The sequence below is a fragment of the Strongylocentrotus purpuratus genome, unplaced genomic scaffold (assembly GCF_000002235.5).
Source record: "Strongylocentrotus purpuratus isolate Spur 01 unplaced genomic scaffold, Spur_5.0 spur5_scaffold_6, whole genome shotgun sequence".
Classification (NCBI taxonomy): domain Eukaryota; kingdom Metazoa; phylum Echinodermata; class Echinoidea; order Camarodonta; family Strongylocentrotidae; genus Strongylocentrotus; species Strongylocentrotus purpuratus.
In genome coordinates, this window is record NW_022145612.1 from 21,230,264 (window position 1) to 21,256,100 (window position 25,837).

The 25,837-nt window shown below is 35.9% G+C and overlaps 2 protein-coding genes across 4 annotated transcripts in view; both read left to right on the forward strand.

Moving 5' to 3' along the window:
• Positions 1-5,046, forward strand: part of LOC577498 (N-acyl phosphatidylethanolamine phospholipase D-like) — a 32,914-nt gene extending 27,868 nt beyond the window's left edge. For all 3 annotated transcript variants that reach the window (XM_777722.5, XM_030973647.1, XM_011669726.2), the window contains one exon: positions 602-5,046. In XM_777722.5, the coding sequence (XP_782815.3) occupies positions 602-727 (126 nt within the window). In that variant the 3' untranslated portion in view covers positions 728-5,046. The remainder of the gene's footprint in view (positions 1-601) is intronic.
• Positions 5,047-10,345: 5,299 nt separating this feature from the next.
• LOC100890521 (protein tyrosine phosphatase domain-containing protein 1) lies at positions 10,346-24,611 on the forward strand. Its single transcript, XM_003725538.3, has 13 exons — positions 10,346-10,724; positions 11,783-12,054; positions 12,733-12,813; positions 13,693-13,808; positions 14,261-14,361; positions 15,077-15,192; positions 17,001-17,090; positions 17,680-17,779; positions 19,030-19,632; positions 20,011-20,040; positions 20,391-20,492; positions 20,739-20,822; positions 21,024-24,611. Exons 2-13 carry the CDS (start codon positions 11,831-11,833, stop codon positions 21,477-21,479), a joined length of 2,103 nt encoding a protein of 700 aa, XP_003725586.1. The 5' UTR covers positions 10,346-10,724; positions 11,783-11,830; the 3' UTR covers positions 21,480-24,611.
• Positions 24,612-25,837: the final 1,226 nt, after the last annotated feature.

A 25,837-nucleotide genomic window follows, 5' to 3' on the forward strand; every position in this document is an offset into this window, starting at 1 on the left:
ATTATCTCCAATATGCTGCATTTCCCCCCTTTTCCTCATTCACCCTCATTCCTTCTGCACTTTACTCTTAACTTCTACATCCTTAAACTATCTTTTCTTAACCCCTCTCTCTTTATTTTAGTGCTCTTTATTAAACTCATCTGGTCTTTTGTTTCACTTCCCCCTCGTCAATTTCATGTGATGGGCTGTATCTTATGTGCCACGATCCATGTCCATATTATTCTTTGTCTTGAAAGTGTCAACATTTATGTCCTTACAATGAAGCATGATGCATGATGAGCGGTGTTCCTGTTAAACTGTGGAACCCATCTCCAGTGATCTGAGTCATTGTCTGTAAACATACCCAAACAACTTAACCCTTGGCATACTAAGAATCGACCACTACAGGGTGAGCCTCATTCGTACCCGTACAAAATGGGATCCACCAGGATAACGAGGGTCCATATGGGATGACAAATCATTATTACATTTCCGTCAAAGTACGAATTCCCAGGGCAAATTCTCTCCAAGAGCTACCACATTCCCTTCTGCTACAGACGTCTTGATATTTGTTTCTTACCAATTCATGATTTGTAAATCTGTTTGTCATTTCTTCCTGCAGCATTATCTGGACCCGCCCAAGGAAATGAAAAAGGCCCTCGAGAGCAAAGGGCTCCCTCTGGAGGATTTCTTTGTAATGAAGCATGGTGAGTCAAGACTACTCCTAGAAGAAATGGAAACGGACTGAGGATGATGATTAAAAGGACCAATCATCAATGAAGTTACATCCTTCGATTTTGAGGTTACCAAGGCAAAGTTCATCTCAAGGGCTTTTCATATGAAAGCAACCGTGGTTTGGGTATTAACATAAAAGGAGTGAAACTATGTTCAATATTTCTGATGGGTCTTTCCTATCATGACTAAATGATCAGAAAATCTCAAATGTCTGAACCTGAAAAGAAAATGACTTGGTCTGTATAGTTTCATGTAAGGTATGGCATATTAATATGCAGGATGCAATTACTCTAACGCTTTGTAACATAGACACTTTGGTAGTGGAATGTCCACTAATCTTAAGAATTGTTGTCTCCTGTTTTAATCGGCATAAATGTATATTCTGGAAGTACTATGTAATCTTAGATCTGGAAAGAGATCAAGATATGTTTTCTTACACAAAGGAAAATCTAAACCACTCTAGAGATTTATATTTAGCTATCACATTGTGTTGAGGATGAGTTATTTTTTTAATGTTTAATTACTAACTGATCATTTTTTCAGTTCTAGTAATAGTTTAAAGGTTTTACAGGTTTAGGTTCTTAGAAATCAATGAAATTATACTGATATGAGTAATTATGATGAAGTTACAAATTGTTAAAGTGTACTTTTGATCCGAAAATAGCTTTTCTGTAAATTGTGAGTATAATAGTCGACACACCCATAAGTGATCGCTCAAACTCCCACTTGTGTTCCATGGCGGTGCTTATTCGTATTCTTTATTTTCGTTACTATAGCTGTAGCTGTGCACAAAACATTATGTAGGTGATTGGTACACTTCAAATTTGACTTTGAAGCCATATGTAGAAAGGACACCAAACTTGTATACATGTACAGCAAATACAAAAGTTGTCATGCTAAACAATGAAGTAATTGTTATTAATGTGTATCCATACCACAATATGTTTCATTGAGAACATACACTTACTCAGGACTGCTTAGTAACTCTTTTCCAGTAGGATTTCCAGAATAGAAAATTTATGACGTCTGTAATTATTAATTAACCCCCTTTAAAATTTTAAAATGGGGGTCCAGAGTTAAAATATGAGGCTCATGTGACAGTGATGTGTCTAGGGCAGCCGTTAGTGTATGCTCTATGTACTTTACTTGACCATTTAGTACCTAAGTATAGAGGGTATAGAGTTATGGTGATGCAAACTGTGGTTTGGGTCATGCAAATGAGGTACCCCTCAGAGCAGAGAATCAAAAGGAAGGCAGAGAGATAGCAAGAGGAAGAGGCCTGCTGACGCAACGACAGTGATTGGGATCAGTGACTCTCCCTCTCCCGTGATCTCATGCCGGGATTGGCAGACCGTGACACTCTTTATTAAAATCAGGTCTGGTTGAATGACCCTCTGAAGCCTCCTTCTCATCCACCTCCTCCCTCCCTCTCTGACAATCAGTGCACATCTTGTGAAAATACTTGTTTAAGAGATGAGATAAGAGTCAATGGTCGGTGTTCTACTGATTCAGTTAAATCTGACACTGGCGCTTGGTCATGTTGAACAAAGGAAAAACTTAGACCTAGGTCCATTTTTAGCCCATTATCAGTGGGAACTGGGTAGTCCCTGTATCAAGCCTATAGCAAGGAGATAATTTGGTAATTAAGGGGTTAATTTAACTTTAGACCAAGCAAAAACCCATGTTCTACTAATAATTTAGTAGAATACTGGCCCAAATGTCTTTCAAGTTTTGATAACTGTTGCTTTTGTGTATTTTTTTAGCTACAGTGTCTCAATTTTGTACCAAAATTTTCAAAGGAAAGCAATATCAATCATTCATAAGATTTAAGGTATCACTTGCAGCTTCAATTTGAATGGTTTCTGCCAAATTGATATGGTGCCATTTAAATTTTTCTGACATATTGAAGCCGTTGTAGGATATACAATAAATAATAATGTTAATAGGTTCAGAAGTGAATGCTTCTTTGATTGTGTAATCAGTATTGATACCCTTTGAAAGTGCCAGGGTAACCGTATGAAGTTATCTGTTCATATAAAATCTGCTTCAATGTAGATTTAAACCAACACCTACTGAAACCTCAAGGCTCCTATATGAAGCCTTCAGAAATGAGAGAATTCAGAAGTCAACAGGTTAAGATTAAATCCAAAGAGGACTTATAACAATATCAGAATTCATCACATATTAGTAGTTTACAGGAACAGCTTCTGACAGCCTTCCACACTGCTTAGCCATCAATCAATAGTGATTGATTTGCAAATAGTTTTTAATACATTATCATCATCATCATTAAAAATATAATTGACTCTCATGAGCATATTGTAATTATAGCTAGTGTAATTACACCGAAGGAACTCTTATTATGTTATGTACATAAGCTCTGCCTATGGAAAGAATATTAGTGAATATTGCAACATGTCATTATTTATCGATCACTTTTTTAGAAACATTTTCCCTCTTTCTATTTTGTTTTTGTTGTTGTTGTAATGTGCAAGTTGTGATGTCTCCAGTACAAAAATACTATTATTTTTATGTCATACAAAGCATCTAGATAATCAGTGACTTTTACTCATGCATGTTATCTTTGCATGTAGCCCATAGAAGTGCTTGTAGATAGTGCCAAGTCATGTCATGAGTTGCTAGATCATTGTGTCGGTTACAACAAAACTTGTGGAGTAAATATAGATGAACTTGAACTTGATGTACCAATTGTGTAGTTATTTAGATTGGATCACAGCATTAAGGATTGCTTCGTGCATGCACGATAGTTGAAACTTGAAGTGACATCAGCACAATAGGTTATAGATCTCTGTTTTGATTAGATTAGTTTGCTCTGTGAATCATATTTTGAAATGTGTTTATTTTGAAAAATGTATTTTTGTTATTTAGTATTGATTTTTTTAGTTTGCTTTAAATTTTCATCTCCATCATCATATTCATTTGTTTGTTTTTCTTTTAGTGTGTAAGCGCAGCTTAATTGCATATATCACCCTACTGAATTTCAATTCTGATGCAAAAATAGAAATTATATTATGACAATGTATAGAATATGCAAATGAGATTTATATGTCTATCTTGATATTTCATTGTGACAATTTCCCTTAGGAGTACCAAAATTTTGTCTTCAGATCGTTTTTCTATTGAGAAAAGGCTTGCTGTACTGTGAATGAAATCATCTGTATCCTAATTTGCTATTGCTAAGAGCTAATGATTTTCCCTCTTGGCCCTTTTGACCAAAATCATGTAATAACCATAACAGCAAATGTCAAAATTGTTGACATAACATCTAATGGGACATTGAGATTTGCAGTGAATTGTAGTAAACTGATATAGGGCTACATTTCTGTTCCTATACTCAGGTAATATTGATTTAAAGAGTTGATATTTATCAGGTCATCCATAATAATCTTGTGTAAGTAATATGCTATTTTGTTTTATTTGTAAAGAAATGTATTCAGCAAACAGATTATATTTATGAGTATATATATTTATAATTGTGTAAGTCTATGGTTATTATTATTTGTTTATGTTGGTGTATCATTGATATCTTAGTTCAGAGCTGTGGTATTTATTTTAAAATTGCTGATGGGTTTGAATCTAAAATAGCTTGACATATGTATTCAATTCATTAGTATAAAGGAGTTTTATTCAAATTCCACTTGTATAATGTATTTCATTCAGACTCTATTGGTGTCTGTCATAGATTTTTCAGTGGAAGCTTGTCAGTTATTGAAGATGTGAAGAAAAAAATATCATCCAGAATTATGGATGAATCTCTTTAAACTGTTCAAATAAAAGCAAAGATAAAAACAAATTCTCAAGAGATTTGATAATCAACATCAAAATAATCACTTGTGTAATTTCATTCAAAATAACAATCTTTAAGAACTAAGATTTTTAAATTTTAATATTGAATCTCTACTAAATTTGTTTTTTTTCTTAAGTGCACCTACCTATGTGCAGCTACATTTATTTTTAGTAATGCGATATAAATTGGGATAAAATGATAAATGCAAAGCCAAGAAATTGAATGGATGATGAGGTATAGAGGAGGAGGGGTAATACTAAGAAGACATGACAATGCAGTGCTGTAAAAATATGGTTTAAGCCGGCCACAAAAGCTATGAATAAGCAGCTACCTGCTTTAGGGGTTTGTAATAAGTCACTTGGGGGATGCATGCCTGGCAGCACCAATTTGTGCTTCACCTCGATCGGCACAGGAAATGCCTGCTTAATGATCCTACTAGTGGTTGATGACAAACGGCTTTGGTGTGGTTGGAACAGGTAGCAAGAGTTGATTGAAGTCGTGGAAATAAAAGGAAAAGAGGATTTGTTTCACAGAAATTAGCATCACTTTAGAGGTAGATGTGATGTCCTGATTGTAATGAAAGTGGAAGTAATCAATGAAGCTTCTCTAAGTAGGACTTCTGTTTAATTTGTGCAATGACTGCTGCATCAATACAGGAATAAGTTTAGGACTAGTTTATTTTTTGTCTATTTTTTGGTTCTATTTGTTTGATTATAATATGATCTGATAGTATTACATTCATTTTGTTGTGATCATTTGTGAAAGTGTAAAAGAAATTGGATTTTTCACAGCCACATGTATAATCATAAAAAATCAAAAGACATTTTTGAAAATAGATATTCAGAAATATGAGTCGAAATGAAAATCATATTTCTGATACTAAATTATGAAATGATATATCTATAACACTTTTGTGTATGTCTTACATGGACCGTGCCAAGTAGGCTTCATGGCAAAATTATTTTTTGTAAGCATGTCAAAAAAGGCAATTTATGCTTTAAAGAAATTGTTTGATTGAAGAAGCAGGGTTTTTTGAGGGGTGTAATTATGAATACAATTTTTGTTGTTGTAATTGAGTGTTTACTCACAGCAAAATTTATTGGCAGGTGATGTTTTTCATGGATAAATGTATAGTCTATATTACTTATCAAAGAATATTCTTTTAAACTGTCAACATGATTGTACAAATTGGAAATAATATTGTCTTTTTAAGCAAAGTGTTTATATTTGTTGTACATATACTATTTTGTGAAAGTTGCATGGTATAGTCAGCTTTTCATGCTGTCTTGACTTTTGTGAATAATTTTCCCGTGAACATTTGTCCAGTCTTGTCTTTTATTAATCAGACACATAATTCAAATTAACCCTCGGTGAGTTCCATTTGTATTTGTTTTTTAGTTGTTTAGAGATGGTGTGAGCTCCTCATTATAATTTAATCACACATATGGTAGTGGTACAATAATATGGAAAGAACTTGATAGCGGGAGAATTAACAGATGTGTGTATTCATAATTATAGTAAAATAAAATAAAATAATCCAGATCATTTGGTACTGTCATAAAGAGAAAAAAAATGTTGTGACTGATTGTTGTTATTCTTTAAGCAGTGGTGAATGTAAAGTGAGCGCATGTATGATATTTCAGAAATTTGCATGCTTGCTCAAATAAAGTTGGTATGGAATTGTGAATAGTGGACTTTTGTTTATTTCAGTCTTGTGATAATTATGCGGTGTGTGCGGCAATTATACGTTTATTTTGTCAGTAAGGACTTGTGGTTTGATTGTTTTATTCCAGGGTTTTATTACTAAGATTTGTAAAGTTATTACTTGAAGACCTCGTTCAAGAGAGAGGAAACGGCGAGTGAAATAAAACAGTATAAAAGAGGGAGTGGGGAGAGAACAGAGAGAAAGAAAGAGAAAGGGAGGAAAAGAAAGAAAAAGAAATGGAAACAAGAAAAACCATAGACAGATGTAAATGTGCTAATGAGAGATAAAAAAAGAATTATGCCATAGCAAAAAACAAATCCCATTTGAATGTCTAACTCGTCCTGGATTATACTTATGTTACTGTTTATACTATGTTACTCGGTAGGAGTAGGCAAAAAAATAATTCAGTATCTCAGAAACGTATTACTAGTATATATAATAGCTTAAATAGTACAATGTAACGCCTAACGGAGTAATAATTAATGATAATCAATAATTAACACTTGGTTAAACACCTTCACGCTCCCCTGGCAAAAACGGGTAAAAACACGTTCATTCAAACTTGTTTGTTGTTGTTACAAAATAGAAGACGGGTCCCCTCCCCTAGGCTTAAGGCGGGGGGGGGGGGAGTGGATGTTGAGCGAAATATCGACCGGCGCGATTTTCAAATTTTCGGGTCACACACACAACAAAAATAAGTGCTCATTATTTGGTTCCCTCCCTTGCCGCCGGCTGGACCCGCCCCTGGGCTCAGGTTTATTTTTGAAAAAGAGTTGATTCAACTTCAGAAGTTAAATGCACTAATGCTTCTTCCACGTTTGATAGAGAGGTGTGTGAGTGCATCAGGTGTAGCCCCCTCCCTACCCCACCCTCTATTCACATACGTTGTAAAATTCAGAACTACTGTTAGTAAAGGAGTCCGGCCGGGTCCTGTTTTTTGCAAAGGAACAAAACTGAAAGTACCTTTTTGTATTTTTGTAATGATTTTCATTGATTGTAAATTTCCTGAACATTATTGTCAGCAAATAAAGAATGAAAAAACAGTCCTCTCTTTTTCACCCTTTTCGTCCTCTAAAATTGAATTTGGAAAGAGAAAACGCAAAATTATCAGGAAAGCGACACTCCCATTCAACCGGCCTCTACTAATAGCTGTTGCGAAATGTTTTTCTTGGCAAACCGATCAGATTCTGTATAGGCCTTCCCTTTTTATTCTTAATTGTAACAACTGGAATTTAATCAGGGGCCTGTAATTTATCAAAAGGTAAAATATCATCTAAATGTATTAAGCTTATTTCCACTTAGGCCAATGAGATGATGAAATATAGGACAAAGAACCATTGAGATCGAGTGAGCCAAAATTGGGTTCAAATAGAATAAAATATATAGGCCTATTCTACCGTAATGAAAATTTGTATTAATCTCATACAATTTAAATTCCTTATAAGTTAAAGAAACATAGATACAGTAGAAAGAAAATGTTAAGAGTAACCGATAACACAAGTATTTCACATTTTCATGGAAATTGGCTTTGTGACAGTTTTTAGTCATGTTCAGATGCGGCGCGCCGGGGAGGGCACAACGGCCCCCACCCACTTTTAAAGGGCCAAAGTGCCCCACTTTACTACAAATTAATTCAGGCGCAGATCCAGGATTTCTTAGGGGGGCCGAATTTGAAATTATGCGAGCCAAATATTGGTACGAAATGGTGACACCGGCAGTGGCGAAATGAGCAAAAACTTTGGGGGACGGTGGGGGGGGGGGGGGGGGGTAGACCAAAAAAAATCCACACCACCCCACTCTTACATGCAGGCCCCGCTGAACGTTTATTTAAGTAGGTGGGGGAGGGGTAGAGCGTTGCGTAAATTGGCGTGGGGTCTAGGGGGGAAGTCCCTGTGGGGGTTAAGGGGTGGAGCCTCCAGAAGTTCAGGGGTATAGGCATTTAATTACGATCAGATGAGCATATTTTTATACCTTATTTGTGACACTGGCAGGTCACGAATTGGCGTGGGGTCCAGGGGTGGAGCCCAAGAAGCTCAGGGAGTATAGGCATTTAATTACGGTCAGATGAGCATATTTTGATACCTTATTTTGTGACACTGGCAGGACACAAATTGGTGTGGGATCCAGGGGCGAGGCCCCCAAAAGCTCAGGGGTTTTAAACATTAAATTACCGTCAGATGAGCATTATATTTATACCTTATTTGTGACACTGGCAGGTCACTAATTGGTGTGGGGTCAAGGAGGCGGAGCCCCCAGGAGCTCAGGGGTTTTAGGCATTAAATTACCGTCAGATGAGCATCCAGGTGCCCGCCTTAGGGCCCTAGGTGGAATCCGGGAGGCAGTTAATCACGGTCAGATGAGCAAATTATAACACATTGTTTTGTGACAAAGGCAGTCACTATTTTTTTCCAACAAACGTATAAAAAAGTATAATTTACAAAACATTGAGGAAAAATTATGACATTTCAGCAACATTTTGTAAATCGCCGGTATCGAATTAGAAATAAACCACGTTTGAATTATATTTGGGGGGCATATGTCACCCCAAGCCCGAACCCCCGAACTACAACTTGTTGGCGGGAAAATTGCAACTGATATCCCCCTTCTTTTCTTTTTGTCTTCCTTTTTTCCTTCCCTTTATCTCCTCTTTTCCCTTTTTCTTTCCCTTTCCTTCTTTCTCTCTTATTTTTTAATGGGGGGGGGGGGGGAGGTAACAGCTGGGAGGCAAGGCCCTTTTGGCCCCCCTTTTTTTTTTCTCTTCCTCTTCTTTCTTTCCCTTTCTCTCCTCTTTCCCTTCTTTTCCTTCTCTCTCTCTTTTTTTTTGCGGGGACGCCGGGGGGGGGGGGGGGCAAGGCTCGCTCGGCCCCCCTGGATCCGCGCCTGAATTAATTAATGCCCTATTCAGCTCTGATAAGTGCCCCCTTCAACTCTGATAATTGCCCCTATATTCAAATCTAAAAGTACGTGCCCCCTCGATCTCCTTTCTATGCCCTTTTCCTTTATAGGCTTTTCCTGCTATAGGTGCCCCTTTTCCTTTTTAATAGTAGCCCCTTCCCTCTTTTTCTTCGACAAATGGCTCTTTTACTTATAATATATGTCCCTTTTCCATTCTCATAAGTGCCTATTTTTCATCTCTGGTGAGTGCCCCTTTTCAGGTGCGAAAAGTGACACTTTACACCCATGACAATTTCCTATTTACTTTGACAGTACAAGCTTCTTTTTCTATTCTAAAAGGTGTCCCTTTCCCTTCTGATAAGTGGCCCACTTTCCTTTTTTCCATAACATGAGCCCCTTAACTTAAAGCGACATACGAAGCAACTTTTGATATACCCCCACTCGATTGTATCGTTCGCATTTACAGTTGATATAATTATGTAACTTAATTATTGCAAGTTTTTTCAGTATTTCATGATGAGATAATAACGATGATAATAATGATAAAGATAAATACAAATAATAATAATAGTGGGTTCTTGTATAGCGCTCAGTCAGTCAGATTTGACCCTCCTGGCGCTCCCGATTATTACCCTGGCTTTAGCACGGCTGCCATACGGCACTCTAGCATTTAAAGGAATAAATTCCTATGCAGGTACCCATTTACTTCACCTGGGTGGAATGTGGCAAATGTGGCAAATAACGAAGATATATAACCAAATGATGATGATAATAATAATAATTATAATATTACTGTTATAATCGGCTCAGCTCAGCATCGTCATCATCAAAAGTCACCACATTATCTTTGATTATTGTTCTAATTCTCCTGTTCTTCTTCTTCTCCTAAAGTCCTTCTACTTCTCAATCTTCTCCTTCTCATGTTTTTTTCTTAATATTATCATTCTTCTTCTCTGAGTCCCCCCCCCCCCCCCCCCCCCCCAGCTATCAGCCTGAAATGACAGGGATGCATATTATGTTTCGCTCGCTCGTTTATTGATATGTCACAGCATGCAGCACATGCACAGCATACAAAATCACAGACAGATAATTATAAGATTCGAGATCGAGAAATATGCAAGAGTGTATGTTAACTAGCCCACAAAAAAGTCGCACAATCATTTTTCGGTCTATAAAGACAAGTCGCCAATATGGTACCTATGCACGTAGTATCTGTCACATTTGCTTTACGGGATCGGAGCGAGTCGATTCCATCAGAGTTGGTCGGTAAGCGATATGCTTAGCTACCCAATCGACGATGTCAATTGCTCAAGTCCGAGTCTGGTCCAGAATCAAGGAGAAATACCTAGTTATTAAGACTGCTGTAAATAAAAACGTCAATTTTGTTAACAATTGTGTTTTGACTACTACTGTCTTATCGTACTGCTTATCCCCACCATCTTCATAGAGAACGAGAAACCGGTAAACGATGATGGAATTTACCTGTAACTAACGGTTACATGGGACGCGATGATGCCGATGCTAGAAAGCAGCTAGCTCTGCCACTAGCAGCCTGATTGTATCGCGGTACATCTAGCCTCGGCCGGTTCCGTCGTACCACCAGTAAGTTGTGTGTACGTGTGTGGATCAATTTTTGTAATTATCAACAACAACAAAATGTTTTTGTTCTACGTTTTGTTTGAATAACTTGAACTTGTAATGGCGCTAGTTCAGAATGATATCCAGACTTTGACCCGTAACTCTGGCGTGGAGATCCATACCAAAAATCGACCAAATATTCATCAATTGTTCAAATAATGGTCTTGATTTAAAATGTTTTTTACCTGTTTCGTGTCAATTTTCTTATCTTTTTTGGAGTATTTTCCTAAAAACGAAGACTTGTAATAGGTCTATACACTTTCTCACAGGATTCACGGCAAACTGATAGTGAATTGCATACCGTAACGACGGTGCATGGGGTGCGAGCGTTAAGTTAGCGACCGTATTAAAACGAAGATTACAGTCGCTAACTCAACACACGCAAAAATTAGGCCTAGATCTAGGCTAATATACATCTATTCCCCTTACCAGCTTGACTGTATGATGCATTTAGATGTCCTTTTCAGTATTTTGTTGGTCGAAATTGAGCTCCGTCCTTGTTGAAATTCTTGCACCCCTATTTAAACTGTTACTGTGCATGAAGGAAGATGACGTCATTCATTGATGTTTGGTGGCACTTTTGGTGTTACGTGACTACCACCAACTTCTGACAGCAGACCCTATGGCTGGCTTCTAAACAGAGGAGCCGACCCTACCCAAATCAGAGGCTCACGAATGAAAGAGACAAATTTTTGGTCTAATGAAGTATGCGTAGACGTGCTGCACAGACTTTGTTACACTACTTTGTTACACTACTTTTTAAATGATAAATGTTACACGTAATTAGCCATAAACAGCGTTACTCCTTAGTTTTAGAATATTATTTATAGAGTTCTATTTTTCTAACTCCTGTTCTAACTTTTAGTCTGCTGTACAGTTCCCATCCAAATGATTGCCATTTTCCTTGTCCTTGTCCAAGGTTGCAAAAAATGTGATAATGTGAATAGATCGCAATTTTCTTGCACATTGTTTGTCTCTGATTTTGTTTTTTCAAAAATTGATTTTTGTAACTATTCATCTAGATGTAGACCCTACAAACTCAAGGATCTGTCAATTTACGAGACTCCAAGATGACTTCTGAGGCAAGCAGTAATATGGACAGCAGCACGGGGGCCCACATCGGATCCACCCAGCGTCCTACAGCCAAGTACAGTAAGCTGACCAACAGTCTCCGTGTTCTGACTACCGGTTCCATGCAATGCTCTATGTTCTGTGGTGGCAAAGGTTGCAAGTATGACAACCCTTCCAAGTGGAGCGAGGATCAGATGGCAATAAAAGGACTCTTTTCTCATTGGTATGTGTCAGTTATCCCTTCTTTTGGTTCCTCCTTTTCTAATTCCTCCATTTGATATATAGGCTTATAGCTATGAATCTCATATCATGGGTAATTGACAAAACAAAACAAAGATATGCAGCTAAAGAGCTGATATTGTTTGCTTTATGAAGGTTGTACAAATTCTATGGTATCGTAAGACAATCATCAAAATACAAATGTCATGTTTAAAAGATATTTTACAACACTAAGCTATTCACATCCTGTTGAGGATGAATATCAAGTAAAAGAGTAAAACATTAAATAGACAACTAGCATTTGCCATAATATTCAAGTGCATTTTCATTTTTTTTTAATAATTTATTTGTTTTAAAGCAAGAAAAGAAGTATAATTGTTGTTATTGTTTCAAAGCAGCAATATGTACACTTTATCTGAATGTGTTGGTTGTAGTGTAAGTAAATCTCATTCAGTTGTAATACTGATCAACTTTATGCTTTTCTCTCAAATACAGATGATAAGGAACCCTACAGTTCAATGATTCAATGTCTGCAATCACTTTTTGATGTATTTCCAAAATGTTCTTATGTGAATTGTAGATCTTGTTTGGCTTCAGGCTTTTTCAAAATTTGATGAAATTCGGACAAAAGTATTACTGAGATTATAGTTTCTTTTCTAAAATTAACTTTTCATCTATTTAGGGTGACCAAGAGAATTCTTGCCATGTCCAGACCATCAACAGAAGCTGTGAAAAAATATGATATCATCAATCAATTCAAGGAGTAAGTAATAGCCTCTACATACCCAGTATATTTTATTTGTTTATGGACATTGAAATGCGAAAATAAGCCCGTCTGGGTATTCCCCCCCCCCCCTCTCAGTGTGTTCCCGGCACCCCACCCCCCTCCTTTTCAGCATAAGTCCGGTGTGTAAAGTCAATACAGGTAGATCTTTTTCTTTTGTTATACGAGCCTTTTCAGCACCCCCCCCCCCTTTTCAGCATAAGTTCGGTGTGTAAAGTCAATACGGGTAGATCTTTTTCTTTTCTTATACAAGCCTTTTCAGCACCCCCCCCCCCCCCCCCCTTTTCAGCATAAGTCCTGTGTGTAAAGTCAATACAGGTACCGGTAGATCTTTTTCTTTGTTACGAGCCAGAGATTTTGGGAACATGCATGCGGTCCCTCCGTTCCCGGAGGAGGGGGGGGGGGCGGAAGTATGTATGTCCGGTTTTTATTATGTGATTGCAATAATTTGTAATGATAAGAAAAAGGGTGGAGCTTAATCTCATGTATCATTCAAACATTATTGCATGTGTGATAGCTCCTTTCTGTGTATGAATCCCTAGCTGTGCTGTGACTCAGCCCTGCTCTTGGGCTTAGAAGGGGTGTAGGTTTTACTGAGAAATGTTGCAATCATCTATATTCACTTCCAAGGGTTACAAAAGTTGCCTTAGTATAACATGCCAGAATCGCTTTTACATTTGTGTAAAAAGTTTTGTTTTAAAATTGAATAACATTCACCTCTTCAGTAATGAGTTAACTAGAATATTGTAGAAGTTTTATCTGCTGTCTCAATCATGTGTATGCGTGATGCATACTGTGCTCATATACTGTTGCCGGATGATTCTATGATATGCTTTTATTTCTTTATGTCCCAAACAGACATGGAATAAAGGCAGTAATAAATCTTCAGACAAAAGGAGAGCATGCTCATTGTGGGCTAGGTTTAGAGCCAGGAGGGTTCTCTTATGATCAAGAGGAATTCATGGAAAATGACAGTAAGGGCTTACCCAGTGTTTCATATTATTAGTCATTGTTTTGTTTGCATAAATGTGCAGGTGCTTGCGCGATGTTATAGCTCACCCATCCCAAAAATAGTGATTCATGATGAGTTAATTTCATATTTTCGAGATTTAGCATTAAAGCACAGTCTGCCTACTTCTATCATTAGCAGCCTAAGGCTTGACTGATAACATGCCATGGTTTAGAGCCTGCAGTTTGTAACAAAGCATTTCAATGGTGATCTCTTTGGCCATGAATTAATGTTTACTTTCTACAAATTTAAGTCCAAATACGGAACCAAGAGTAGAGAGAAAGGACCGTTTATAAACTTCTCCCTCAGTTTCTTATGTGTGGCATATACATTTACATTTATATTTTTGTTATCATTAACAATACCATATTTGTTTATTTCTTGATTACTTTCTACCAATGTATTTTGATTTAACAGTTTTCTTCTACAACTTTGGATGGGATGACTACGGGGTTAAATCCTTGACCTTTATACTGGACATGGTCAAAGTCATGACATTTGCAGTAAAGGAAGGAAAGGTATGTCGCCGCTAGTTTTCTTGTTTGTTTAGAAGTGGATAGAGTGATTTGCAAGTAGGTTAGGGGCCCCGTCTTTTAAAGAGTTAATATTGATCGCAAATTATTTCCGATTGATATCAATCGCAACCATGTACATAAGAGATAAACTTGTGATTGATTTGCAGCAATCGCAACTTTTTATTTTAAAAACAAGGCCCTGGTGTAACGTGTTGAACTAACAGAGATCATTACAATGTTTGGGAAGCCAATTGTATGATCTCATCAGCTTTTGTTGCTTTCTTTCAGATAGACAATAACAGTTTATAAAACTGGTATGTAGTCAGAAGAATATTATATACCCTCATGTATCTCTACAGAATGATGTGAACAGGGCTGGATGTGAATATGAGTAATGTACAAAGATGTATTCAAGATGTTTGCATCTTGTACTCGTCTGCATAAAATGGAAGTTTGAACAAAATGTAATAATCAAACATGAACAGAATTAAGGAAAAGTATGACAAATTTACAAGCTGAGATTGACTGCCTTCGATAAAGGAAAAAGCTAGTACATGTAGTGGTTACTTCCAATGTCTTTTGTAATAATTAACATGGTCATAAACAAAATGCCCTCTATATGTTATTGCTATTGGGGACCGGAAAAAGTAAACCAATTGATATATTCCTCTAAATAGTTCCTCTAAATAGTCAACTCTTTTTTGTTGTGTTGCATTAGGTTGGTGTTCATTGCCATGCTGGTCTAGGTAGAACAGGGGTCTTGATTGCATGTTACTTGATATATGCTAAGAGATTTGATGGAGATCATGCAATCCACTTTGTGAGAGAAAAGAGGTAAGAATTTAGCTTCTCTTTTGATTTAATTTTTTGTTTTAAATGTATACATGTCAAGTGTGATATTCGTATTTAAAAATGAGGTAATAGCGACTTTTAGATTGAGTGGACGAGAATGGCGTGAATGTCCACCGATCATGCGTGTCCATGGCAAGCCGTTTTAAACATTTATTCCTATTTCTTGATATCAACAATTTAACTACTGATATCAATATATGATTTTCTGTCGTAAAGCAATGGTAATTCTTGATATCAAGAAATGAATTCTGGATATCAAGAAATAGGAATAAATGTTAAAACGGCTTGCCATAGACACGCATGATCAGTGGACGTTCATGCCATTCTCGTCCACTCAATCTGAAAGTCCCTAATAAAGTTGAGGTTAACTCTACTTCAGATCAATGCAATATTGCCAAAATCACCAACAACAATAAACAATTTTAAAAAAAACTTGCTGTTTTGTAATACTTCTCAGAACACCAAGACAACTTATTTTCCAGTTGTGCTAGAAATACAACTTTTCTCAAAGGTAATTTAATAGACTTAACAAGTTTTAATTACATTTTTATGCCTCTGCTACAAAGTGGCCAGAGGCATTATGTTTTCTGGTTGTCTTTCCGTCCGTACATCCCATTCTCATGATCACGTTATCTCCATAAGGCCTAAAATAAAACTTGTTGTATTGCCCTTTGGGTGCCAAAACATGGGTCGGTCAGTTGGAAATTATTTTTTTTTTAAATTTTTTTTTATCGCCCTCTTTGTGTCGATATTTTTCAGATTTGAATGTTAATGTTGTTTTTTTCTTCTTTTTTCCCCGCCCTCTTTTGGCTGATATTTTGTTAGTGCTTTAATACATCGTTATCATTCCATTGATATCTTTTTCATCTCATAATTATCCATGGATTGCACGAGTGAAAATTTTGGAATAATTTGATTTTATGCATTTATATCCCATTTAAACAAACAAAGTACACGTTATTTTATTCATTAATTTAAAAAAATCTAAAAAACGGATTAAAAAAAAACGACTTTTTAAAAATGCCGACCATAGATTTTCTGATTTTTGGGTCGGTCGCAAAGGGCAATACAACAAGTTTTTATTTGATAAAATAGCTTGTGATCGCGTTATCTCAAGAACTGATCTATGGATTATTGTCAAACTTAGGTCATATACATGTATGTATCTGGTAGAGCCAATAAACTAATTCGATTTTGGGGGTCATGAGGTCAAAGGTCATGGGGCTCATTATGTATGCAAAACTATCTTGTGAATGCATTGTCAATACCGACGGATGGATTACTATCAAGCTCGGGACATGTTGTATCGTGCAGAGCCATTGAACCGATTAGATTTTAGGGTCAAAGTTCAAAGGGTCATACATGTATATGAAACATAGCCGTAATCACGATATTCTGAGAACCTTTTAATGGATATGGATTGCAATCAAACTTGAATTTTAAAAATTGCTTCTGTTTTGGTTTGTAAAATTCCTCCATGGCGGAGGCATCATTTTCGACTGCGTGCAGTTGAACACCCATCTAGTTTTCTTACATGGTTCATTTTACACAATTCAACTGCGTTGGCCGGCATTGGTTAGCTACATGTAGAACCATGTAGAAATCATTTGTATGTTATGCCTCCTCATGGATTAGTGTATAGAGCACTTCTGCATGGTATTAATTGGAGAAGAAAAGTCAAATTTGTTAAAGCATGTAGAAAGTGCTTTATTTCTTTACCTGATTTTGTGCAGGGTATATTAAGCACAAAGGAGAAGAAATTAATTTCGTGAATTCTTTCTCATTTTCAGGCCAGGTTCCATTCAGACAAAGGGGCAGGTAGAATGTTGTCAACAATTCGCCCAGTTTCTCATTCCTCTTCGAGTGGTGTTTTCATTATGGTGAGAACTTGAGTCTCTCTCTTTAAATTCACATTTATCATAGTATAAGTGTAGTAATATGTTGTAGACCCTTCTTATTTGAAGTAAACAAAGACAAGGGGAATAATTTTCCTCTTCGAGTGGTGTTTTCATTGTGGTGAGAACTTGAGTCTCTTTTTAAATTCACATTTATCATAGTATAAGTGTAGTAATATGTTGTAGACCCTTCTTATTTGAAGTAAACAAAGACAAGGGGAATAATTTTCCTCTTCGAGTGGTGTTTTCATTATGGTGAGAACTTGAGTCTCTCTCTTTCAATCACATTTATCATAGTATAAGTGTAGGAATATGTTGTAGGCCCTTCTTATTTAAAGTAAACAAAGACAAGGGGAATAACTTTCCTGTTCGAGTGGTGTTTTCATTATGGTGAGAACTTGAGCTCTTTCTTTCAATTTACACGTAAACAAAGACAAGGGGAATGATAATTGAACTGATTTATCAACAACAAATGGTATATTGATTGTATTATCACAGTTCATCTACTTTTCTGAACTATACGAATACATGTAATGATATGTCTTTTTTGTGCTTTTATTTTTTCTATCCACAGTGATCCATGCTCTTTTCCATTCACATTGCAACAGTTCATAAACAGACAGAAACATCTCCTCCACGGCGCTGAGAGCAGAGAAATGAAGCATATACCAAAGGTAACATTGGCAATAAAAATTCAAGGATTAGATTCATGGCTTCAATATATTCCGGATATATGGCTTGTGACTCATGTTTATTATTTTTGCTATTTAAATTTATATTTTATGATATAATAACAAATTTAAAAGATTAAGTTATTTGAAATCATTGTTATTATGATTGACACAACGTTTGCAGTTGCATTTGCTGAGTTGCAACATTGATCTGGTTTTTGTCTCGCCTGCATAGCAAAAGCGAGACATATAATTTCTGGTGGCGGCGGTGGCGACGACGGTGTCAACATCAAAAACTTAATCAAGGTTAATTTTTAATATAATTTTGAAACCATAAGTGCTTATTCAATGAAACTTGGACTAAAAGGTTATCAAGTATCACCAATCATGTGAGTTGAATTTCAGGTCACAAAATCAAGGTTAAATGTCATTTCTGGGACCCGTTTCACAAAGCCTTTTTTCAATGACAAATGACAAAAATCAGTGTCAAATCTGTTGATAACCAATCAGAATCAAGGATTTCAGTAGCTTATAACAAAAACTGTCATTTGTCACTGATGACAAGTTTTGTGAAACACCCCCCAGGTCTGCAAACTTTGACTTTGTTGAGGCATCAACATCAAGATTTTGAATTTTTTGCATAATTAGCATAAGTGTTTGTTCAAATTTCATGAAACTTGTACCGAAAGGTTATCAAGTATCACAAATCATATGACACAGATTCAAGGTCACATAGTCAAGGTCAAAGGTCATTTTAGGTTAGTGGACTTGGATTATGTTTTCACAACTTAATATGAGAATTAATAAATCAACTTTTGTTATTTGTTCATATTTCATTAAAGTTATCAATCTTGGTTCAAATTATAGTAAATAATTCTTCTGATGATTCTTAGTCAACATTCACTACAAAATGCGGATTATATTCAGAGGATTTTGTTTTTGGGGGCCTGCTTATGGGCCACCCTGCCTATAAATAATGTCCCAACCTCAATCTTTCATCATATCAAGTTGCGTAATGCAGGTGAGACGGCTGAGAGCGTTTCCCATTTAGCTATTTTACACTGAATATTCAAGTAACTTCTCTTTTAGTGTGCGATTTTCTGAAGTGCTCATTATTGTATTTGTATGACCAAATTCATGGCATTTGGGAGCTCATCTCATTATTACCTTGACCTTGTTGAGAAACCCCAGACTCATTATATTTTTGACAAAGGAAGCATTTTTTCTTAAATTTGAATCATTCTCTGATGCAGATCATCAAGATTGTATGTGTGCGTCTACATCAGCTTGCCAATATCAGAGATGTCCACTCGACATGCAGCTTGGGCAGGTCAGACAGCTCGGACACACTGAAGAAGTTCACTCCAGGAGTGTTCAAAGACACACGACGTTCCACCGAGGAGAATCTTCTCAAAGAGGAGAAAGAGAGGAGAAGATTGAGTCTTCAGCTGTTGAGTGATAACAATGGGCTGAGTGCTTCTGCTGCAGAGGCATACAGCACGGTCCCACCAGGGAGAAAGAGCCCAAATTTAGACTTAAGGAAGCTGCATCTGAACGACGGCTCCACTGTGTCGAGTTCAGAGGATGATGCAATGTCGATTGGAAAGGCTCAGAGACTGAAGACGAGCCACTCTGAGGATTCGTTAGGAGCATCACATCTATCGAGACTAAGGATTAGTGCTTCTCTGTTGAATAATCCTTCCTTAATGAACATGCAAGAGGATGGTGATGTGGAAATGGTTGCAGATGCTATGGGTTTTGATACCAGAGGAAGAGGAGAGGACGGGGATGATGATGAGGAGGAGGATGAGCAGGAAGATGTAGGAGAAGAGGGCGGAGTTGCTGCTGCTTTACGGGTAAGACTAACAAATTATCAAATCAAAAGATCATTCTAATGTAAAAAATGCAATTAGATAATCTGTCTGAAGAAGTATTTGGATCACGATCTTACCAAAGAAAATCAAGATACACGTCAATTTGATTGGGAAGCATTTAAATGTCATAACTGACTGTCATAACCCATATATTGTATATTATTTGTCAATAGGTTACATATTATTTGTTTTATCTCTTCATGTATCTTTCTCTCATCTACTCTGGGTGTGATGATCACTCTCACAATTTTTAACAAAGACATCCACTTGAGAATATTGGGAAGGGTGAATACATTGTACAGTAGATATATTCATCATATGTTAATGCAATGTTATAATATTTTGTGTCTTTTGAAACAGAATCTAAAGCAGAGAGTCGAGTCATTACAGGTAAGCACATAAAATGTCCTCCAAATAATAATCACAATGTCAATTAATGATGCAGTTGATAAAGCCTTTTTTTGTTTACCCTCTACTGAGACATGTCCCTATATTAACCCTATCTAGCCCAGGCTATTTTGAAACTGCATACCCCCCCCCTCTATGATCTCGGCTAAGGATCGATGATGACAGTTATCAGCAATTGAGGTTGTAGCTTATTTCAACTCTGGGCCTTTCTTTAGAAAAAGGAAATCTGTATACATGTTATGCCATCTTTAATAAATTCTGGTAAGTTATTAGAATCAGAGAGAATACATTTGATGTAAATTTTTTCTTCTTCTTCTTCATTTGTTTTCAAGCATAATTTGAACCAGAGTCAGTCGGCCTGGAAGATAGTAGCGACAGAAGAAGATCCATTTGTGCTTGCTGCCCTCATGTGGTCATGGCTGGAACATCTCAAGGTAGTCTACCTAATATCTAATGTTAAGCCACCTCAATAAATACAAACTGCAACTCATCTGCAAATATGATAAATTAAAAATACACATGGAATTTCATTACCTTGTACTTCAGCCGTTAATCTATTGAGTTTCTAAACACCTTTGTTCCATGCATACTAAATCTATGGCATCCCATATTTAATAGTAGAAATCTTTTTGATGAGCATTATGTGGGATTTCATATCTTTCATTATATTTCTATTGTAGGAACCAGTTTTGCAGGGAAAAGATGTAGAGAAGCTGGTTGAATACTCTGGAGACTTGCTGAAATCTCTAAATTTGCTTGAAAAGGTAAGTAACTTAACATCGTTATTATTATGATTGACAAAGGGATTTATTACTTCACAATGTTAAAGGTGGACTATTTTCGACAGTAATCTAGGTTATTGTGTTTCATGTTTGAACAAGTGGATTATTAAACTTTGAAAATTACAAAATCTCTCAGGAGGATTAACAATTATGCTTCTGGGTTTTTTCTTCTTCAAAAAACAGTATCAGAAGTTAACCCTTGATTGCCTCCTGAAGACGATTGCAGGCCTAAGACCAGTCTCTAACGATGTAGAAGAAAGGCTTGTGCATCGCTTCATAGCAGCCATCACCCATAGACATCATCAACACGACAACAAAGATTTGCTGCAATTTGTTAACGGGTACATCAGTGCATTACGATCAACCATGCCCTCAGTGAAGGCCAGAGGTAATGCGAATCCAAGCTCTTCTTCTAAGCCACCCGAGATGAAAGACTTTGTGCCGGAAAAGAAGAAAGTGGCGATGGAGGAGAAGAAGAAAGCAAAAGGAAAGAAGAAGAAAGAAAAGTCACCGAGGAGGGAGGAGGTAGTTGTCAAGAAACGGGAGAAAGAGAATGACCAGGGATCTTCAGATGATGAAGAACCTTTCAAGATCACAGTTCCGAAGAAAAGGGGGAGTGCTTTGCCTCCCATCTTCTGATCTCTCCTTCAGGTCACTGTTCCGCTTGTCTTTCATTAATATGAACATTACACAGAGAGCTGATACAAGAACAACTGCTACGTTTATGCTTCTTCGCCAGTTTTACATTCCAGGAGTGGTATGAGAATTATGAAATGAATTTTGTGATAATTGTGTTCTTTAAGAACTTATTTATTCCTTCATCCTTCTACCGGTATATTCTTTTGGATGTTAGGTCAGGCTCTCATACCCCTCCCCTTTCTGTAGATTCCTTCTGTATTTGCTCATTTGTATTATTTATTCTTCTCTTTTTATGGCATTTCTTACGTTTAAAAAAGAGAACTACTCCCGTTGAGAGTCACAATTTTCACAATAAATAGTTTTGCTTAATTTCATTATGTTTTACACCTACATGTATTAAGAGGGGTATAACGCATGATCACAAAACATTACAAATGTTTTGATTTTTTTTGTTTTTGTCAATCCATTATACTACATATTGTTTCACAGCTCTGTACTTTTGATAATGTCAAATATATTAAAAAACAAATTAAAACTTTATAGGCTTGTCGTTCAAATATTTTTAACTTATGGTTCACTTGCTAGTTACAGATCAAATGGATAATCGTTAATCCTGTTTTGTATTTTTTTAATTGGGGAAATTGAGAGATTTATTGAGATCGCCAAATGCAATGGGACATAACAAAGCAAGAAAATGTTGACATTCCGTCCAGGCTTTCCAATGGACTTGATGAAGGACATCTTTAGAAAGTATTATTTTTAATGATCCTGCAAAGTAACCCTTCTTTTGGAAGCGTGTTGCTGTCTGTATGAAAATGTGCGTTGACGTGATATTTCAAAGGCCGAGGCATCCCAAAACGGGTACAAACATGAGCAGTACTTACGAGGCAATATCAGTTCAAATGCTCACAACTAAATGAATTCTTCGCTCGTTTTCGAGAACTCCATTTTGTCATCTTGGATAAACCTTTTTTTTTGTGTTGTTCATCTAGGCTGATACTCCTGTATAAATTTGGGGAGTTGTTCAAAGATTTAAACAAACTACGACTTCTCTCGAAATTGTGGATTGCTGATATATATATATATATATATATATGTATGGTCAGACATTTTTTAAGACCATGTAGTTTATGGTACTTATTGATAATTGTGACTTTTTAAAAATTTCCATGTCAGAGTTGTATTTTAGAGATTTAATATTTTCATAGATTAATGTCATTTTGCCAAACTGCCAAGTCATGTTGAAAATGTCATTTTTTTTTACAGATTATTTTTTGTTAAAACAAAGTGACTCCTCTTGAAGATTCATGTAATGAGTACTTTTCTTTAATAATGAAGATTATCTGGCCCTACTCTCGGCAATTTTTTAGAAATCTTCCCACTGTAACCTTGCTCTTTGAGAGTCATGAGGACGTTAAAGTGGGTTGTTGTGTTTTTGGTCACAGTGGCTTTTTCGAGGCATTTTTTCACATTGTGAGTAAACAACGCTTTACATTAATAAATACATGTAGTTGTATCTTTTGATAAATTTTCTACCATGTGAGGAAATGTACGTTATGTAGTCCTTATTTGTAGTTCCACATGTAGTTTATTATCCAAACATGCCATCAACACAATTACTACTCTTTTTTTTTGTAAGTCATCAACAGATATTAAATTTGTATTTATGACTTTATTATACTTTTATGATACATTTATATGATATAAATCCACATCTAATTTGGTTCACTGTCATGCATTTATAAAGTGCGATATTGTGTCGGTAAAATCATTTGCATCGCACTCTTTATATTATTTTTAGAAAAGACATACCTAACTAAGATTGGTATGCTTTATTTGATGCAGTTTACAAAGAACGAGTACAAAGTATTCTAGAAATATTAATGACAAAGATATGTTTGTATTCATCGAGATAGCAACGAGGCTCGTTTTGGTATTGCCATTCAGAAATTTTAACATGACGGAGGAAGAACAGTGCAATGAGAAAAAAAAAAAATAATATATATGACAAACTAAAATGTGTTCTAATTCAACATTGATATTTTTGTATTATATATATATATGTAGTGTATTTATATTTAAAAGTGATACCACACAACTTCTTTCTTTTTGACCTCAGATTTTAAATCGGGGAAGGGGATCAATATGCAGGTATTTCACAATGTAAATTGATCCGAGCTTTGACAACTTTTAGAGAATGATTTTCTCTTTTATGAGCAAAGTTGAGGATTGCCAACTTCTTTAATAGACTATTCCATGATGGTAAATTTCTAATAAGACTAAACTTATGAAAAGTTTAGTAGAGAAACATGGGAAATGAATGTACAAGGTTATGGTCAAGGCTGAATTTAACTTCCCCAGAACTCTGTTTAAAAAACATGTGAATTCAGAAGATCACGTTTTGTAATTCTCTGTATTCAGTCTTCTCAGAAACATTGGATCAAATTCTTGTAGATATCTTATACCTCGGTCACACTGTCCACCTTATTCCATACCAACTCCAAACTGACCAATTATTGCTCATTCCTAGTAATGTAATAGTGTATTCTGTTTGTTGTCGTCTTGTTGGTGTGACTGAGGTTTATCTATTGTGCATTTGGTTACCATGTCTACAGTCTTTGTCTTCATGTGTATTCAAAATGCATGCTCAAATCTCAATCAGAAAAGTACCCCAAATCATGTTTAAATTGTCTCAGAATGAATTGCTGTATGATCAAACACATAGAGATGAGGTACTGGTACACAGATTTTTTTTTGCAAGTGAAGTTTCAGCATTACACAAAACATTGTTCTTGGCTCATATTAATCCTGATAACTGAACTTTAAAGACAGTGTCATGCACATCATGCTGATTAGACTCTGTGCCTTCATATAGAATATTGGGTACTAGTAAATATATGTAGAACATTGGGTGACATTCTAATTGAATTGACATTATTTTAAGGATGATTTATGTATATTTTATAAGATTTTTTGTTGTCTTTCCTATGTTAACATATTCTGTGGTAGTAAATTAACAAGTTTTATTGTAGAAAAAAATTCTAGATTATTTGGCTGAATTTTGTGCTGTGTTAAATAAAAATGTAATTTTATTAATATTGATATTAAGAAATATAATGAAATATCATTATACATCTGTTGCTCTTGATGACTTCTTTGTCTTGCCTCTAGAACTCAAACTATGGAAAAGGAAGTACAGTCAACTCTGCATAACTTAAAATCGCACAGGTCTGAATTTTCCCGTAGTCAAATCATTTTTCGGGACCGAACTATGCAAAGTTTTATTTACACTTCCTATTAAAGCCAAACTATTTTTGCACTCCCGACAGATTTGATGTATGCAGTTAACTTTACTGTTTAATATAGTTACTGTTACTAGTCACTGCATTCAAATGATAGATTATATTACATACACATTAGATGTCTCGATGTCGGGCATGCCGTAAACATAATGTAGTGATCAGGGGCAAGAATTGCGGATGGTAAAGTATGTGTGCATATTATTAAATTTCTGGGCTGTTGGCAGATAAATATACTAGAAGAATATAATTATAGAAATGTATAGAATTTTAGGAAACCTTCGTTTTATCTGATTGGAGCCAGAAGGGTGTTTACTCATATACTTTAACAAAGAGTTAACACCCTTCTGGCACTCAACAGGCATATCTACCCGGTATATTGTCTTTGTGCCTACATCATTGAAAATCTGTACACACAGTTTAATAGTGTGTTCCCATTGTGAATGTTATTACACTGTACCACAAAATGAGGACATTAATGCCATGTAGATAAACATACAAAATTCAATGTATTTTTCATATCGCACAATGAGGTACATAAATGTACATTCTCTGCAATACTACATAGATCATTCACTAAACACAGGCAAACAATGGTATTGTTTTTAACTGGACATTAAAGACATATGACATTGGTGAGGTATATAAAGTAGGACCTAGGAATACATTACCAGAGTTATAATCGCATTGCTAGAATCTCAAAGAAAAGTAAAATGGTTATATTGAGGACTACAAAATCTCATATCACATGACATAATATGCCAATCAATATTTTAAAAATTATTTCTTATTATGTGTCCCATCAAAAGTGTTGATCACCGATACATCAGACAAAAATTCTACATAATAATAAAATTATCAAATAACATGAAATAATATGCCAGTAATATAAAACGTATTACTCATTACGTGTCCCATCAAAATTTTGATAATGCATAAAGCAAAAATTCAAAGACGAGAGAGAGAGGGGAAACAGGCTCCAACATGGACCGCTTTTACAACATGCCTACATGTTCCTCTATAGATAATAAAGTGTATTCCCAGGGACGTACCTTGATG